This window comes from Varanus komodoensis, unplaced genomic scaffold (genome assembly GCF_004798865.1).
Source record: "Varanus komodoensis strain SLA01 unplaced genomic scaffold, ASM479886v1 scaffold2, whole genome shotgun sequence".
In the NCBI taxonomy this organism is placed as follows: Eukaryota; Metazoa; Chordata; class Lepidosauria; order Squamata; family Varanidae; genus Varanus; species Varanus komodoensis.
In genome coordinates, this window is record NW_025335568.1 from 35,228,730 (window position 1) to 35,246,165 (window position 17,436).

Consider the following 17,436-nt stretch of genomic DNA (forward strand, 5'->3'; position numbering starts at 1 on the left):
CATGATAATGAGAAGGGCAAACAAAGCAGCAGAGGTTAAAAGGATAAGTTGCATTCGCAGACTTTATAATGACAAGGAGAGCATTTCAAAAGCCATGAATTGGTCAAGAGCCTACTATTGACCAGAAGTAAGAGCAGTCTCTTTGAAGACAGAAAAGCCATCAGCCTATGCGTACAGAGCAGACAATTGCCACTGGCTGCAAAAGTGTTTAGCAACCATTTAATGCTGGAATCACTGCAGGCTGCAAGGGACACGTTTTCCAAGGGCCTGAAACAGCAAACAGCTGCATATTTATGCTGCTCCACACATCCAGTATAGTATGTATGGTCACAGAGTATACTATATATAGTAAAACTGGCGTTATCGCTGGCAAAGAGGAACTGGAATGTTAAAAGCAAAATGAAACATAGATATTAACACAGAAAGCCAACAGCTGTGCTATAGAATCATAATGCATTAACAGGCAATAGATTACCTAGCATAATTTAGCAACTGTATGCAAAACAGATATTCACAGCATACTCAGCAATATTGTGTAATGCTGATGTTCAACGAACTGTAATATTCAGAAGTTTCTCCTATCACCCCCAATTAGTAGTAGTTAGATTCTAAAATTCTCAAAGCAATTCTGCAGATATTCTATCTGCCACCCTGTGGGGAGGAATCACCCATCTGTGCAGAAGGAATTATAAAATTCCCCAGGCAAGCACCTTCCTTCAGGCTGACTTGTAACACCTTGGTCCAAGACTGCAGACTGGGAAGATTTTTTTATTCTTATCTCTAAGCACATACTGCTTATGCACTAAAGAAATATTTTGAAGTATCTTCCTGACTCAAAAGCTCTCAAACTTATCCAGGAAAGATCTGAAGAAAAAGGGAAAGGTTGGGGTAAAGTTTTCACTTAACACTTGAAAAATAAAAAATCCAGAGCAGGGTTTCTCACACTGAATACCAGATACTTGAATGGATTATTGTTGACTAAACTAAAGTGGAAGGAACTGATCAGAAGGAACAAGTGTGTACTTCACTGCTGGGCATTAAAAAAGAACTGTTGAGCAATACAAAGAACAATTTTTCAATTCCAAGAAATACCTGGAGGCTATGTTTCAGTGAAAATTGTTTTTTTTAAACAATTCCTTGCTTATTACTTTGATTTTGAAAGCAAATAAAGCCTGGCAAGAATACTTTAAATTCGATCACTTTATAATTATGGTAAAAGGAATCAAATTCAGCTGCAATCCCAATAAAAAGAATATATCTTTCTGTGTAAATAAGGAAAGGCTGGCATTATAAGGTAACAGATTCTCCCCATCCTCTACTAAAAACAAAACAAACACCAACAAAAAACCTGTTTAAAGCCTTCAAATAATTGAAAATTGCTTATATTTTCCCTTAAACTATAATGCACCTGTGACGCACTACGGGGTTCAGTTTTCAAATTACGATTCTGTTATGTAACTGAACACCACTGCTTGTGTCTCTAGAGCTGAAATTGCTATAAAATGCAGTTGCCCAGAGGACATAAAAGCCCTGCTGGATGAGACCAAAGCCTCTTTAGGCTGATATCCCACAATGGCCCACCAGATGCCCATGGGAAGCCCCCAGATAGCAACAGCCCCTACTTTTTTTATGTTCCCAGCATCTAGTATTCAGAGGGATGTTGTCTCTGATCCTGAACCCATCTAAGTCGTTGGCCATCACCACATCTTGTGGTAGCAAATTCCATAGTATAATTATGTGCTGTATGAAGGAATGAGAAGAGGACAAGCTGATTTTGCAAATATGTTTAAAACAAGGAATCTAGCAGCCTGTTATCCCCTCTGTGATGCTGAAAAAGCTCAGGATATAGAAAGTAAAATGTATTAAATCAGGTGCATCCTAGAAGAATTTCACCCCAGACCCCTGGGGAGCATCAAATGAATTTCACAGCCTTCTAAGCATTATATTCCTTATCCTTCATGACATGACTAACAATCCTTCAACACCATCCTGAAAACACTTTAATAGAAAACCAGATACAAGACTCATAGATCATGAATAAGCCTGTACATGCACAAGTGTCTACTCACCTGGTCGGGCTATTCATGTGGACAGTTTAAAATCAGAATGACATACCCATGGGAATGGCAATAACTGAGTAAGGATTTCTATTCATCCTTCATTCATAGAAATTTCAGTTGCACCTTCCATGAATATACAGTTCTGACCTTATACTTATATACCATACACACACACACACACACACGTAGGGCCCACTTTAATCACTGCAGTTTGTCAGCGTCAACGGTCTTTGCCAGAAAGCAGGCAGTCTACTCTCCAACTTCCAATTAGTTGAATATACTTATGGCTAGCTAGGAGTTGTAGGACTTATTTCTGTGTAAGCATTCATAGGATTGCACCCTGAGCCATCTACTTAGTGAAATAAGTATTATGCCCCCCAACACCATATGGTACTAGAATTGTTAATGGAAGACAATGATACAAGATGCTGCAATATGTTGAAAAGAAGAAATGAGCACCTGATATAATTAGCATGAAGTTAATATTTAGAAGTGTTTCATCAGGTGCTACAACAAATCAACAATTAGTTTTTCGCCGATGCAAACTTTTGACAAATTTCATTAGGACCTAATACTTCAGTTGCGAGGAAATGTAAAACAAGACTACAGTCTTGTTCATCCTCCTGTTACTTCCCCAACTCCAAAAAGTTTGTTACCCAAGCTCCTCTCATTTTATAACAGCTCTATCTTGAGAAATTAAAATTATATATTAACTAAGCCTAAGCAAAGTCATAAACACAGAATATCCAGATACAGTAGTTGTTTGACAAGGATGGGCTCTGAAGAACAGTTTGAAGTGTTACATTGCTAACTACTAAAGATGAACAAACCCTCTGACATTGCCATTTCCCATAGCTAGCTGGCTCCAACTTTAGTTCAGCCGCAGCTGGAAGACCACAGAAATTCTGTGCATGCCACCCATACACAGTTCAAAGCAGCCAAACCAAGAAGGCAACAGTCGTAAATATCTTAGTTATTGCAGGACAGACATAGCAAGCAGATGTATAGGCGCTACCATGAACAATCAAGATGTGCTCTAAGGAACTTCTAACTTTCAAGATATGGAAAGTTAGCTTCCAGGAAAGACCTAGGTGTAGAGATAGGGCCACTGAACTGAATCATGGTGGAGAGACAGCTGCCAGCTAATACACTTCAGTGGTTTTCAAGGACCAAACATGCAGGTGTATGTAACAAATAACCAACAGCTTTCCCCTCCTCACAAAAAAGCTCAGATAGAAGCATGAATTATTTCCTTTTGGGGAAAGCAACTTGAGGGGTCTCTTGAGAAGCAGAGAAATGCCAGGATGAGAAGAGGTTTACTATATCCCCTACTCCTACCATGCTTAACTATTCCCAAGATTATTATTTTTTAATTATTATTATAACATTTCTATGCCGCCCCTTGCCGAAACCTCGGGGCGGCTTACAACACGGTAACAAGATGCTTTTTGTGGTTGGAGAAGAGTAAACTAATACAGCAACACAACCTGAATCCTCTGCTAAAGCCAGAAAACTTTGCTACCTCAACTATATACCCGACTATGACTATTGTTGCTTGCGATTTAATTCCTGAACTAGCCATTACTCTTTCTGAAATTCAATCCTTACTCCTACTGCTGAATAGCAAGTGAAACTAAAGTTGGCTTGTCTTACACTTATACCTGAAGAGTTATTTCTACACTATCTTATGCATATCATCCTTATAAGACTTACAATTCTGCTGTGACCAATGGCTGGAGAGAGGGAGGGAGGGAGAGAGAATTACATATTTAATTAAACACAATTTCCTTTTATTCTATACATACCAAACTAACACTTTTCTCCCTACCCAGACCTGTTACCTCTTCCTTGCATTCTTCCACTTCTTTCCTCAATTCTGCATACATAGATCCATATTTTTCCCTCAAGCCAGGCAAAAAATGGTAAACAAGAGAAATAATCTACAGTCAATCTATTGGTGAAGAAAATTACCAGTAGACTGAATGATCAGAGGGGCTATCTATTAATCACTTTCCCTGTTACACTTGCCATGCAATCATTTCTATATCTTCTCCATGGATCTCTGGAAGTCTCTTTCTGCAGAAAGCATCTCATTTCATCCTAACCACAAGATATGATTAGTTACAGTTACATTTGCTCTCCTGACTTATATCACCTACTGATGGGGGATGGGGATAGGCTAGGAACCTGTCTTTTTTGCTTCTTGTATACCAGCTACTAAGAATTTTCTACACACTAGTTAATCACCTTAAAAATTATGTAATGTTTCTGATATTCCTACTTTATCTGAGAACAGTCCTCATGAACGAGTGAGTTGCATGCAAAGTACACGTTTTGCTGTTTCTGGCAACAAATTGCCCCGACACTGTTTGTGTGGGCCCTTAAAGCATTTGAAGCATTTCTGATTTATTCAAAAACATACATCAGGACCCAGCAGCTGTAAGTTGAGAAGAGCCTCTTGTGCTAATGGCACCACACTAACCACACTTTCCAAACTAGCACATGAACTCAAAACCAACAAGGAAATTGAAAACCTGGTTCTTAGAAAGATCTTTCTAGCCTTACAAGTGAGGACAAGTAGTACTGCAATCTGGAATATGGCAGCATCACTTTACTTCGCAACCTACGATACAGACCACCGCAATCTAAAATGTAAAGCACTCTCGGTACATAGCCCAAATATTACTACTACTAACTTACTTACTTACTTATTTAAAACTTGTCTAAACTGAAGTCTCAGGACAGTTTAACAATACAACCATTTAAAAAAAACACAGCATCCTAAAGAATTCCAACTGGCAATAAAATCCCAATTAAACCAATCAGGTCTGGAAAATAAAAGGGTTTTAGCCTAGCGCTAAAAAGAATCAAGTGACAGTGCCAGGCAACTTATCCTTCAGATCATTCACCCAAAAAGTTCTGTGGGGGAACTTAGCAGCATGAACCCATAAAATAATAGGTTATGTTAAAATAATACCTTCACTTTCTACTTAAATTATTACTTTGCTTGATTTACCTGACTTGTCATCATTATTTATGTTTACAGTATCTCCATTTCTTCCTTCATTTACTAGATTAAATTATTAGGTAAATCCAGTCTTGTTCATAGATCCATTTTGACAAAATCCTTCAGGGATTATCCTCCCCCACCACCAGGTTTGCATTTACGGAAGATTAGTATGTGTAAGAACCCTCACGAGCACTACACAATTAAAGAAAAAGAAGCAGATACACACCGCAAACCTGTATACCAATATAATATCTGTGTACAATAGTTATTTATTATTTATATCCTGCCTTTTTCCTTTCAAGGAACTCAAGGCAGTTTACATAAATCTCCTCCTCCTCCTCTCAATCTTATCCTCACAACAACCTTGTGAGGTAGGTTGGGTTGAGAGTCTTTGACTGGCCCAAAGTCACCCAATTACTTCCATGGCTTAGTGGGGATTAGAACCCAGATCTCCTGAGTCATAGAATCAAAGAATAGTAGAGCAGGAAGGGGCCAGAAGGCCATCTGGTCCAATCCCCTGCTGTTGCAGATCACCAGTTTACACAATCCCATTCAGATGACTGTCCAGGCACTTTCTGAATGTCTCCCACAAGGGGGAGCCCACAACTTCCCCAGGTAATAGGTTCCATTGTTGTACTGCTCATTGTTGTACAGTCTAGTCTAAATCTGGTTTCTTTTAACTTAACTCTGTTATTCCATGTCCCGAACTCTGGGATAAACAAGAAGAGATCTTGTCCTTCCTCTCTGTGACAGCCTTTCAGGTACTGTAGAGTACTATCATATCTCCCCTCAGCCTTCTCTTTCTGAGGCTGAACATGCCTAGTTCTCTCAATCTTTCCTCATAGGGCTTTGCCTCCAGTCCCTGAATCACCCTTGTTGCCCTCCTCTGTATTCTTTCTAGCTTTTCTGCATTTTTTTTAAACTTAGGTGCCCACAACAGGACACAGTACTCCAGGTGAGGTCTAACTAGTGTTGAGTAGAGTGGAACTAGTACTTCATGTGTTTTGGAAGTGATGCTTCTGTTAATGCAGCCCAGAATCGCATTTGCCCCTTTTGCAGCTGCATCACATTGTTGCCTCATGTCTAGCTCATGTTCCACAACAACCCCAAGATCTGGCCTCACACTCTTAACTTGATTTGTAGATCCATTTGTTCCCTAAGTAATCTGCATTCTCCTGGCACCACTAAAGGGCTAAACCCGAACCCAGTGCAGCCTCCACACCCCACAGCACCTATCAGATATTTTGGAATTCAATTCCCATTATCCCCAGCCAACATGGCCAAAGTTCAAGGATAGGACAGGCTGCTAAATGAGGTGAGCTGATGCCAGCTCTTCAAGATCGGTGGGGGGAACAGCATATTGCACCATCCCCCACGCCTGCCATGGGGGCCCCGTGCCACTTCCTCCACAGAGCACTACCAGCCTCACTCTTCCACTGTGGCAAATGCCACAAGAGAGAGGGAGAGAAAGAGCAGCTGGGGAGGGCTCTCTGAAGCACTCACCCTATCCTCTGCTCTGAAATCCGCTGAGCTCCAGTCATCCGGAGAATACTTCCAGTGAAAGCTGATTAGCAGTTGGGCTTCCACAAGCTCTTCACCCGCCAGACAGTCAATGTGATGATTTTTAAAAAATATTTATTTAAAGCTTTTATAACCCATCCACCTCCGATGTCTTGGGACGACTTACAAGAAAAGCAACACATAAAATAAAATACAGCATCTGACATCTCAATATGATAAAACCCAAATTAAAACCAACTAGACATTAAAATAATGGGAAAATAAGGAAGTTTTTGCCTGATTCCAGAAAGAATAAAGTGTCGGCACCAGGCAAACCTCTCTGAGAATCTGACAATGTGGGGAGGAGAGGGGACATATCATGCAGGAAGGGGTGTGGGGTACGTGACAGGGAAAAAGGATGGGGCCCGAGGCATAGTGTGCAAGAGTGCTTGTACCAGGGCTGTTCAGAAATGCAGGGAGGTGTAGTTTAAAACATCCATTCCGCATCAGAGGAAGTCTAGCTAATGCTGTGCTAGAGAAGCTCAAGTTCAGACTGCATGCAGTGAATGCCTGCCATGACATTCACGGACACCTTTGGGTTAGTCAGTCTCTCTACTTAACCTACTTTATAGGGTTTTGCTGGATCAAATAGAAATACACTCATTCAAACTACATTGCCGAGGTGAGACACAACTGTGGCTACCGTTGCGTCTATAAATGTAGATTGTACATTTAGAAATACAATTTGCCCACATTCAACTCTCCGTTCCCGTCTCTTCCCTTCTTCCTTCTATTGTCTCTACTAAACACTATTTTAGACTGTAAGATCCATGGGGACAGGGGCCCATCTGCTCTTTTCTATGTAACGCTCTACCATGAACAGGGATGGTTCTGTATCAATAATGTATCAGCTTAGTATAGCATGCCATTTGTTTCTGCTTGGAATACTAAGAGTCTATTAAGCTAAATGTCAGACATAAATATATACCTTATCTCTTGGCAAGTCTTTAAAAAAAGTTTCTACCTGTTCACTCTTCTAGGCAGTTTGTGTAATTTTAATGGGCAGTTTCAGTTTACTCTAAAGTATGACAGGGCTGAATAGTATGCAAATCTGCCTGGAAATTAAATGGGCTGAGTATATATTTTGCATGATCTTGTCTGATTAGTCTACACCCCCTTTCCCTGGTAAGTATATGCAGGGGGACACTGCTGTGACATAGTAACACATTATTGCCAACTTGTTTCTCTGGAATCTCTTTAATTTACGTTCCTTAAACTCACTGGGGAGATGGGAAATTGAAAAACTCTGCTATGGAATGGCAGTGTCCCCTTTCGCCATGAACTAAATTGAACCTATCTTAGAAACCTACATTGTGGTTGGCTGCTGAGGCATCACCAATTAGACTGGATGTTTTAGCACTGGAAAGTGCTAGTCGCACTACTCATCAACAAAAATAGGACCTGGTCCGCTTCCTTCTGTTTTCCACCTTTACTGGAGGAGTCAAGTGGCCAAGCCAGGTAGACAGCCGAGCAGGTCATTCCAACATCCGCTCTGGGCAGGCATCAATTGCTTCTGGTTGCTTGGGTCCTGGCCAGGAGGAGCTTCTGCCTGCAAGTTTAGCTTCAGAGCAGCTGATGATGAGGCACTGAGACCTATCACTAGTCTGTATCAACTGAGTTGGAAGCTAGCTTAGGACTGCTCTCACTAAATAATGCTGACAGTGTATTGGCCCTGCCCTATTTGTAGAGGCACCATTTCCCATACTGTGGCCAAATCCCTTGCCTCTGTCTAAATCCGTTTCAAGCCATCACCAACCCAGCACCTATGTGAAGCCTACAAACATGGTAAAAACATTTCATTATTTGCCACAAGAATCAGGATATCTTTGCCTAGCAGATGTTTAACACAGAGGCTCTGTCTGGATGCAACTACTGGAAGTTTCAGTTGGAGGAAATGCAGCGGAGATGATACAGGATAAATGAAGTCAAGCAACAGAGCAGCAACAGTGACTTAGCGAGGGAGGGAGGACTCAAGACAGCCCCTCTTTTTGGAGGCACAGCAACTCTAGATTATGAACAACAAGCACCTAAAGCCAAATCTCTTTGTGTTTATCTTGCGTGGCTTTAAGGGACTGCAGCCTAAGAGTATCTTGCAGAAGCAAATGATCTGTAGGGTGATCTGCACCAACTGTTCTTTCGGCATAATAACACAAATTATCTAGTCCTATGTAGATATCCTTGGCCATAAGCCCACATGAATAGGAAGGGGATACCTCTGAGTAAACATGCACCGAATCGGTCTAAACAGACTAAAGCACATTATACCTGTTAATATTTATGGCAGGGACATACACCAAATTCAGTCTAGGGATTTTCTCTTCACTGGTCTGTGAATCAAGCTGTAAGTAAACATATTCTGGGCTGCCTATAGTTTACTATGGACACCATGTGGTGATAGGTGCAGAAATCAGTTTCCCAAAATTTCAGCTCTCACTCAGTTTTAAATTAAGTTTCCAGCTATTATGTTTTCAGGGTGCCTAAATAAAGTTTCCACAGTGGTAAAGGGCAGCACATCTGTGTTCAATATCTCTCTCTACCTCTCCCACTGACTAGCAAAACCAAAATGAAATTATTCAAAATAGTAGCACTGATAATTGAACTGTGCAAAATAAAAGACACAAATATGCATCATTTCCACTGAGTGTACAGAGATAAAAAATGAAGTTTTTCTTGCCCTAGAATTTCTTTTCTTTTTTCTTTCTTTTTTTTTTTTTGGGACAAAATACATATACCTGTTCTTATACTAATGGCTAGAACTTACAGAATAAAAAAACCAATATGCTCACTTTCAAAAAATTTGAATAAAAGCCAGTATTTGCTTATTTGGCTAGTGATTATGTTGACCTTCCATTCTGTTACAATTCACTGTTCACAAGTCAAACACCAAGAACTGTTTTGCATGGAGTTTCCCTCTGTTGAAGAAAACAAACATTGTATTTTGCACCGGAAAACATGGACAAGGAAGCAACGGCTGCCTGCTAAAGACAATAATGTATAATATGGCTCAAGGGCTTTTTGTTCTGACCTCAGAGCAAATCATGAGACTATGAAACTCATGACTGATCACTTACTGGAAAGCTTTGGAAAAAGGGGGCACTTGTAAACAGTATCTAAACAGACAGAATACTGAGTTTTATTAAACATGGAAGTATCATAAAATGTACACATCTATCAATTTACTTCCTTATTATCCCCCAAACATTACTATTTAAAGAGGTCCTCACCCAATAAATCATGATATGCCTTGCCAAGTACAGGATAAAACACAAACCGGTACTCTAGTTCTAGAACACTCAACAGTGACCTTAAATAAAACTAATTTTCTAGGATGTGTACTTAGGAATTCAGCCATACAACCCAATCAAAGTATATTTAATTGGAACAACTTTCATTAGTTTAAACAGTCATTCTAAATGTACTTTGTTGGAAGAAAGCCTTACTGAAGTCACTGGGACACACACCTGTGCAATGCATTTAGGAATCTTGAGGGTTTCCTGGAATTACCCACCAGTTTATCATCTGCTGCTTCTCTTCAGTGACAACCATTGAGGTGGTTTTCTTAATTCAGTTTGAAGCTATATAAGAAACCACAGGCAACACATGGCAATTAATTTTAAGAATTGCTACTCTATTTCTTTGGATTCCCAAGTATAAACCGCAATGAGCAAACTGTATGTGAAAGCAAAGTGTAGATACCTATACTGTGCCTTGCCAACCAGAAGCAGTGACCACCACTTATTTGATCAGTTCAAAGCGTTTCTCAAAACTTCCAAATGCCACGAGAAGTTACAAGAGCAAGTCCTGCTGTCATTAGTGGGTGACGGAAATTGTGGAAATGAGAAGAGAAATGCTGCTTACTCCTAGAAACGTTGACTCAAAAAGTTATCCTTACTACTTGGTAGTATGCTACTGAACACAGCAGAAATGAAATATACATGTGATTGATGGCACAGCTGTGATCCTAAGCCCATTCAGTTAAGCCATACTGAAAATGTTCCACTAATATGCACCCCATTGGGCTGTACCCCAGGCTTCTAAGTGTTAAGGAGTGAAGCTGAATTCTTCCAGCTACTCAGAATTAAAACGCATTCGGATTAGCAGGGCTTTCAACTGTAGATCAGGCTGAAACTCGAGGAATAGAAATCAGAAGGGTCAGACTTTAACCCTCCCTCTTTACCTCTCGGAAATCTGAGAGGTAAAGAGTGGGGGAGAATTCCACTCCCTGCATCAGCGTTCCACAGAGAAACAGGGGATTTGGGAGAACTGCTGCGCTCAGGGATTATCGGATGGCTAGAAGCTGCGATGTTCGCGCATCGCCAAGCCTACATTACAGGGGAGGTGCTTCCACGTTAAGAACACGGCTGAAGTGAGGCATCCGATCTGCTTTGGAGCGCTGAGCAGGGCGCAAAGCTGCACCTGGCGAAGGGAGGCAGCGCCGGGCCGGGTGCTACTTACGTATCTATTAATAAGAGTCCTGAGGCGGCTGCAATCCATGGCGAGGCGACAGGCAGCTGCTTAGCGGCTCTCCGCCTCAGCTTCCCCCTGCGTCGCCGCCAACCGCTCCTCCAGCAGGCGCAGGCTCCAGCCAAGGGGAGCGTCTTTCTGCTCCGGCTCGGTCACACTTCTATCGGCTGCATCCACGCCGGAGTTTCCGCCTCATGGCAGCCGCAGCAACCTCCCTGCCCTGTCATGACCTGCCGGGGATCCTTGGCGGACGGTCTCGCTTCTGCTCAGTCATGCGTGCGCTTGGGTCGCCTCCCCATGTGCGCGCAGCCAGCCGGCCAGCCACGCCGAGCCGAGCCGAGCCGAGCCGCGGCCCCGACGGCAGCTCGCTTCAAAGGGAGGCGGAGGCGAGGCGGAGGCGGTGGGAAGGGGGAACAAAAGGCAACCGCGCCGGGAGACTCGGGCAGGCGGCGGGCAGCTCGCCGGAGTCCTTCGCCTGTGGCTCGCCGGGAAACTGCCCCGCGCCTGGCCGGTGCCCGCGCAGTCTGGCTCGGCTCGCCCGGCTCCCCGCGAGCGCGGCTCGCCCGCCCCTCGGGTTCGCACCGCTCTTTGATCTTTCGCCGCTTAGCCAGTCCGCTCACGTCATTCGAGCGGGCGAGCATGCGCGCTCCAACTTCTCCGGAACAACACACCCCTTGCCACCGCCCCCCCGCTGCCCCCAGCCCGCGCCCTCTTTTGGCGCACAGGCTCCCTCGCAGGGCGGCTGGTTATCACCGAGAGCCGAGCCTGGGCTGGGTCCCGCGTACCACGCCTGCCCGCGGCGGAAGCGCCGCCCGCTCCCCCGTTGTCTCTTTTAGCCCTCTCAGGAAGGGCAGGGGAGGGGGCGCGGGAACGCTGCGTGGGCGGGAAGGGAGAACTTAGAGCGCCTTTTCTCCCTGCTGTGGCCGCAAGGGCGACGCCAGAACTGCACGCCGGGTTTGCAGAGCAATCCAGCCTGAAAGCCCCCTGAACCAGTTCAGACCTGCTGTTGCGCTTGCAGTTGGGGCGGGCTGGAAATCATTGCGGGGGGGCGGGAGGCAGACTCCGGAAGGAGACACTTGCCGAAGCGAATCTCACTTGAATTGGGCACGTGGTGGTTTTTACCTTCAAGTGTTACTTTTCCTGTGTTCTCCCCACCCCGCGTGCTGCAAATAAGGCGTTTCTGGGTGAGCATATTATAGATATATAATAGATATAGATTTCCCCGCAAATCCTGGGGAAGGGGGCGATAAAACCCTTCAAAATCTGGGGAAGTAATGACGAATGATAGCGAAGTAGCAAGGAAAGGATCGGGCGGTTTGCATCTCAAGATCCCTAGCTTTCCCGCTCTTGCCAAGGACCAGAGAGCTAGCTGTCCAGAAGAAAGCGAAGGGAGCAAGGAAACATCAGAGCACGGAGATGCTGAAGGAACGCACCGTGAGAACAAGAGAGCCCTTCAGAGTTCCGTTAATGCCATCCTCTACCGACTTACCTGAGAGTAAGTTCCGCATAACTCAGTGGGACTTCTGGCTGAGTAGACATGTGCTGTGAGGACTGCAGCCTGCAGTAAGTAGGGATGTACACATTTTATTTAGTTGGTTCCATCAGCATTTCACAGATTGTCAAGTGCCTTTCATTCCATAATCTGTCCATTGGCAGAACTGGATTTTTTCCTTTTCCCAAACTTGCATTGATGCCTACTTACCGAGTTTTCATTTCCAGAAATGTACATTTTCCCCACCAAATGAATATTTTCATGCTTTAGCCTATGGTGAAAAATGCACATTTTTAGCATTTTTAGTTTTTCTATGACTAAATTTGTGTAAGATTCCAAAGAGTGAGCAAGCAAGCAAGCAAGCAGTTGGCAAGTTCATGGAATCCTTGTAACTTGAGGACAGAATACTCCAGTCCATTTCCTAAAAATCCACACTCCTCTGCATCTGTTGTCAATTTCTCCAAAATCCCTACTTGGGAGCCTGGGAAGAGCGATACTGGAACCAGCTTTTTGATACTGCAAGAATGTACAAGCTGCTAAATGTACATACAACCAACCCTACGTCAGACACAATACAAATGACTGTCAGCTGGGAAGAGAGAGTAAAGTTGGATACTTATAGTGTACACGCAGACCCACACACACATTCATTGCTGTATATATGTTTGTTACTTCAAACTGATAATAAATGTAGCAGAATAATCCTCTTTCCCCCAACCTTGGACAAATGCAGTGCAATAATCAGGAGGAAATATGAGTACATTTTAGATTTTTTCTATTATCGTTTCCATCCAGTAACAAGAAATTGGATGCAAAGGGTAATAGAATAACAGGTACACCATGCAGTTTTTGAGGGAAAGATCAATGGTTTTTCAGCCTTTCCTTCTTCAGAAAGGCTATAGATAAGATTGTGAAAAGACACGTACTAAGCTAGGAGGGAACTGTCCAACATCTGGCCTTAACCTGGTTTTTTTCAGGTGGGTTTCAATACAGCTCTTTAGGCTATACTTCATCTTCCAAATGTTTTGAATTTCAACTCCTATCTGCCTGAGCCAGCATGTCCAATAGTCAGGAACACTGGACACTCGTTCAAAATGCCTGGAAGGCACTAGAGGGATGTAAGCTGCCTCACACAGTATTAAAAGTAGAGTGAGAGTTGTGTGGAGATGGAGTGGAAAAGTGAGGTCACAATGTGATTGTGCCCCTCCGTTAACTTGTGCCATGCTTCACGAACAACGTTGGGCACATCTGCTTCCACATATGTGATCTCCAGTTAAGAAAATTGTTTAATGAAGGCTGCCCTTAGGTAGAGCACTTAACCAAACTAGCCCTTTTACCAAAGTCTTTTTAACAGGAGTACCACATAGAAATCAAAAAAGAAGCTTCAAGCTCTTGAAGGGAGATTTATTCCAAGCTACACTGCCTTCAATCATGTTGGAAATGTTCTAGGAACTAAAAGGTTTAGTGTTTGCCCCAACACTGCTATGAAGTCACTGCTTGCTGTTCAGTGTTCCTACCTGTTTATGACTCGCTGGTTACAGCAAAATTAGGCACAGCAGGTGGGTGAAGAGGTCTGAAGAATGAAGTGAGAGAAGCAATGTGTTCACACATTTATAAGTTTCCTGGCTATGGCTCTATCAACTCTATAAATAGTACTGTAAAGAACCTCTAACTTTTGAAACACAAAATCAAATATAAAGCATCATATTATGTACTCTACAAGTGACCTACTTTCTCTTCCGTATCCACTGTGTTTTGTGTCTCTGTGTGTTCCGTGCTGGGTGACATGACACTGCCCACAACTGCCATTTCCTTTAGTTTAGAGGGCCAAGTGTGGGGAGTTCCCACACTTGGCCCTCAGTGCAACCATCCTGGCAAGATTTATTTATTTATTAAAACATTTCTATGCCGCCCCTTGCCGAGGCCTCGGGGCGGCTTACAACATCTGAATACCTCACATGAGTAAAGTTTTGAACTTGAAAGCATGGATTTATCATTCTGAAATAAGGATTTTTAAAAACGAAATTGTAAATCAAAGACACTTCTGTGAAGAGGCTATGCAGAGCTCAGGGGCAGTGGAAGTGGTTTTGTTTTGAAGAATGGTTTTCAGCATATTCTCTTTTCTAAGAAGCCATTGTTTGTTTTAATTGGAAAGATTTATTAGAACACATCTGAGAGTATTAAAAAAAACCCTCCACTTGACAGTGCTCATAAATATTGATGCAGAAACATAAATGTTGCCACTTACCCATGGGATCAAAGCACAAGATGTGATGATGGAAGTATCCCTTATTCTCACAGCCAATAGTTGATTACAGCCCATGTAGCTATAACTGAGTGCTATCCACCGGTTTTCGGACAAGGCTTTTATTATACAGATCCCTGCCTCAAACATGCAGTTCCATGTTGGCTCCCTATGACATCATCTTCCATTTGTAACCTTCCCATGTTTTCCCATTATTCCCACTGTCTTCTTTCTTATCACAAAAAGTTAAAATGAATAGCACACAACGTGTTTTGATTGGTAGTGCTAGGAGTTGTCAATTTCAGTGCACCACAATGGCTGGATCTGCACAACAGGTAAAGCCCTTCAGAATGTTATCCATACACTGTGGCTAAACTTGGGGCATGCTCTGATGGATGATTAGGTGCAACAGTTGCTCTGGGCCTCTTCCTCTCTCCTCTTCCCTGCTCCTTGGCTTCCTGCAGTATCCCAGGGGACATGGCAGGAGGACTTGGATGTCCCCAAGTTGCTAGTAGTTTAAAAAGTTAAAAAGAGCTTTAAAAAGTTAACAGTAGATTACAAAGTTGCAATTTGAAATATACACTGTCCATGGCAAATTGCAACTGTGTCACCTACTACTAATTATTTTCAGAATTTTTAAAGGTGCGGGGGCACGATATTTTGATTTAGAGGGCTATTCCTATCTTCTTGCAAGGGGGTTTCCTCAAGTTTCGATGTGCCTCACACTGCTAGCAACTGTGAGAACTGTCAGCATTTGGGGGGCACCTGGGGCAACAGCCCCCCCACAAGGGGATCATACTGCAAAAATAAGTAACAGTTCCTTTCTGCAAAGCAGTCTCCCACCCATACTTTGACAAATCAACTCTGTGCAAAGTGAAGGGTGAAATGAAATACTTTTTTTCAAAATAGTGGGCAGTTATGGTAAGCCCCCCCCCCCCCCGGATGCCTCTGAGCATCCTTGTAGGGCATTTTTCAGATGTGCCAAGAGAGGATCAGAAAGGCTGTATTTAACTGCAGTTTTTGCAATTGCAGAACAAAAAAACCCCCTAAAATCAAGCCAGTAGTAGCTATGGGGAGAGGGCAGAAGCCTTTCCTAGTGCTGTTTTGGCATTTTGGAGTACCTGGGAAAACCAGTCATTTGCTAGCCCCTTGGTTAGAGCCATACATTTTTCTGACACTCTTGCCAAGGATCAAGAAGTTTTGGTTTAGACAATACAATATGCCCCAGTGGGTTTTGTAAGCCTACTACAAGCCAGGGCTTATAACCTCCTCTGCTGGAAGTGAGCCAGCAGAGTTCAGGTAATATGATGTGCAAATGCAGTTTGTCTTCTGGAGAACGTTCTGATGAAGAATGAAGGGCAACTGTTTAGATGAATTGCTACTCACACCTTCCTGAAATTTAAACCCTCCTTCCTGTTAGGTCTTACCCAACTATTTGTATTACCATTGAAATTACCTGCATTGAATGGAAGTACCTTGGAGCATCCCTGTTGATACATGTTTGCCCTGCTTCCCAGCCTAAGCTGGCATGGACAGCCAGCACAGGGGAGTGGTAAACATGTTGTACTGTGATCTGGGAGATCTGGATTCTGGTTCCCACATGGCCATGAAATTCTATGGCCCTGGTCATAGTCATGGTTCATCTAAACTCTCTCACATGGTCATGAGGATAAAATAGAAGAGGTGGATTGTTTCAGCCTTCTTGGGTTCTTTGGAAAAATTGGAGTAGGGTATCAGCACAATTATTCTGGGCTTAAAGTTTCAGTTAAACTCTGCTGAGTCCAAAATTAAATGAGCTCTGCTCCTGATGCAGTTAAATACAGTTTGGCCCAGCTAACTCCACATGCAAGGATGCACTTAATCTTGTGTCAGTTGATAGGATTTCTCAAGGTCCTTTTCTCTGCTAGAAGCAGTTTTCCTGTAAAGAAAACCCCAATGGGACTGGAAGTTGTTGCTAGCAAGGGGACTGCAGCTGCCAGCTGCTAGCAGGTAGAAGCCATGAACTGCCATGCAGTCACTGGGGAAAAAGGAATGCCCAACAGAATGCAGAACTGTATGGAGGACAAAATGAAGAGATCAGCAAATGCAAGACGACAACTAAGCACTGCATCGGGCTTTAAAACTGGGTGCCAAACTGGAAAAAAAATAAAGAGAAGATATGCAAATATGCTATTTAGTTCAATACTATAGTTTTACTGTTGCAATGTTGTCAGTGCCTTTTATTTTTGGTTGCAGATAAAGAAAAGCAGATATGCATGGTGAAAAAACACTCAAAATAACATTACAAGATACAAAAGATGCAGTTCTGCAATGTTCATATTGACTTTAGGAAGATTAAGTGTGAGAATAACCAGATTGCCCAATATGTTGATACATATTACAGCTAATATTGCAATATGTACATAGAAAATTGCTTAATTACCATAGGAAGCATAGCAAGGAAATAAACCATTCATTTTTTCTCTCATATTCTGGATAAACAGCCATGTGAAAGCAGTGGATGGGATTTGGCCAAAGCCTAAGCCAAACTGGGTCCCTTTGGACTGTCTGTTGGTCCTGCCTCTGGAGAGAACAGAACCAGAGCTAGGCCCTGCATGAGTCTTTG

At 42.9% G+C, this 17,436-nt stretch overlaps 1 protein-coding gene across 7 annotated transcripts in view; it reads right to left on the bottom strand.

The window, feature by feature from the left end:
• Positions 1-11,588, bottom strand: part of ATP11A (ATPase phospholipid transporting 11A) — a 120,967-nt gene extending 109,379 nt beyond the window's left edge. For all 7 annotated transcript variants that reach the window (XR_006414534.1, XM_044428325.1, XM_044428324.1 and 4 more), the window contains exon 1: positions 11,086-11,588. Coding sequence is in view for 6 of the 7 variants with exons in the window: in XM_044428325.1 (XP_044284260.1) it covers positions 11,086-11,124 (39 nt within the window). In the remaining variant the exon portion in view is untranslated. The remainder of the gene's footprint in view (positions 1-11,085) is intronic.
• Between the last annotated feature and the right edge of the window lie 5,848 nt (positions 11,589-17,436).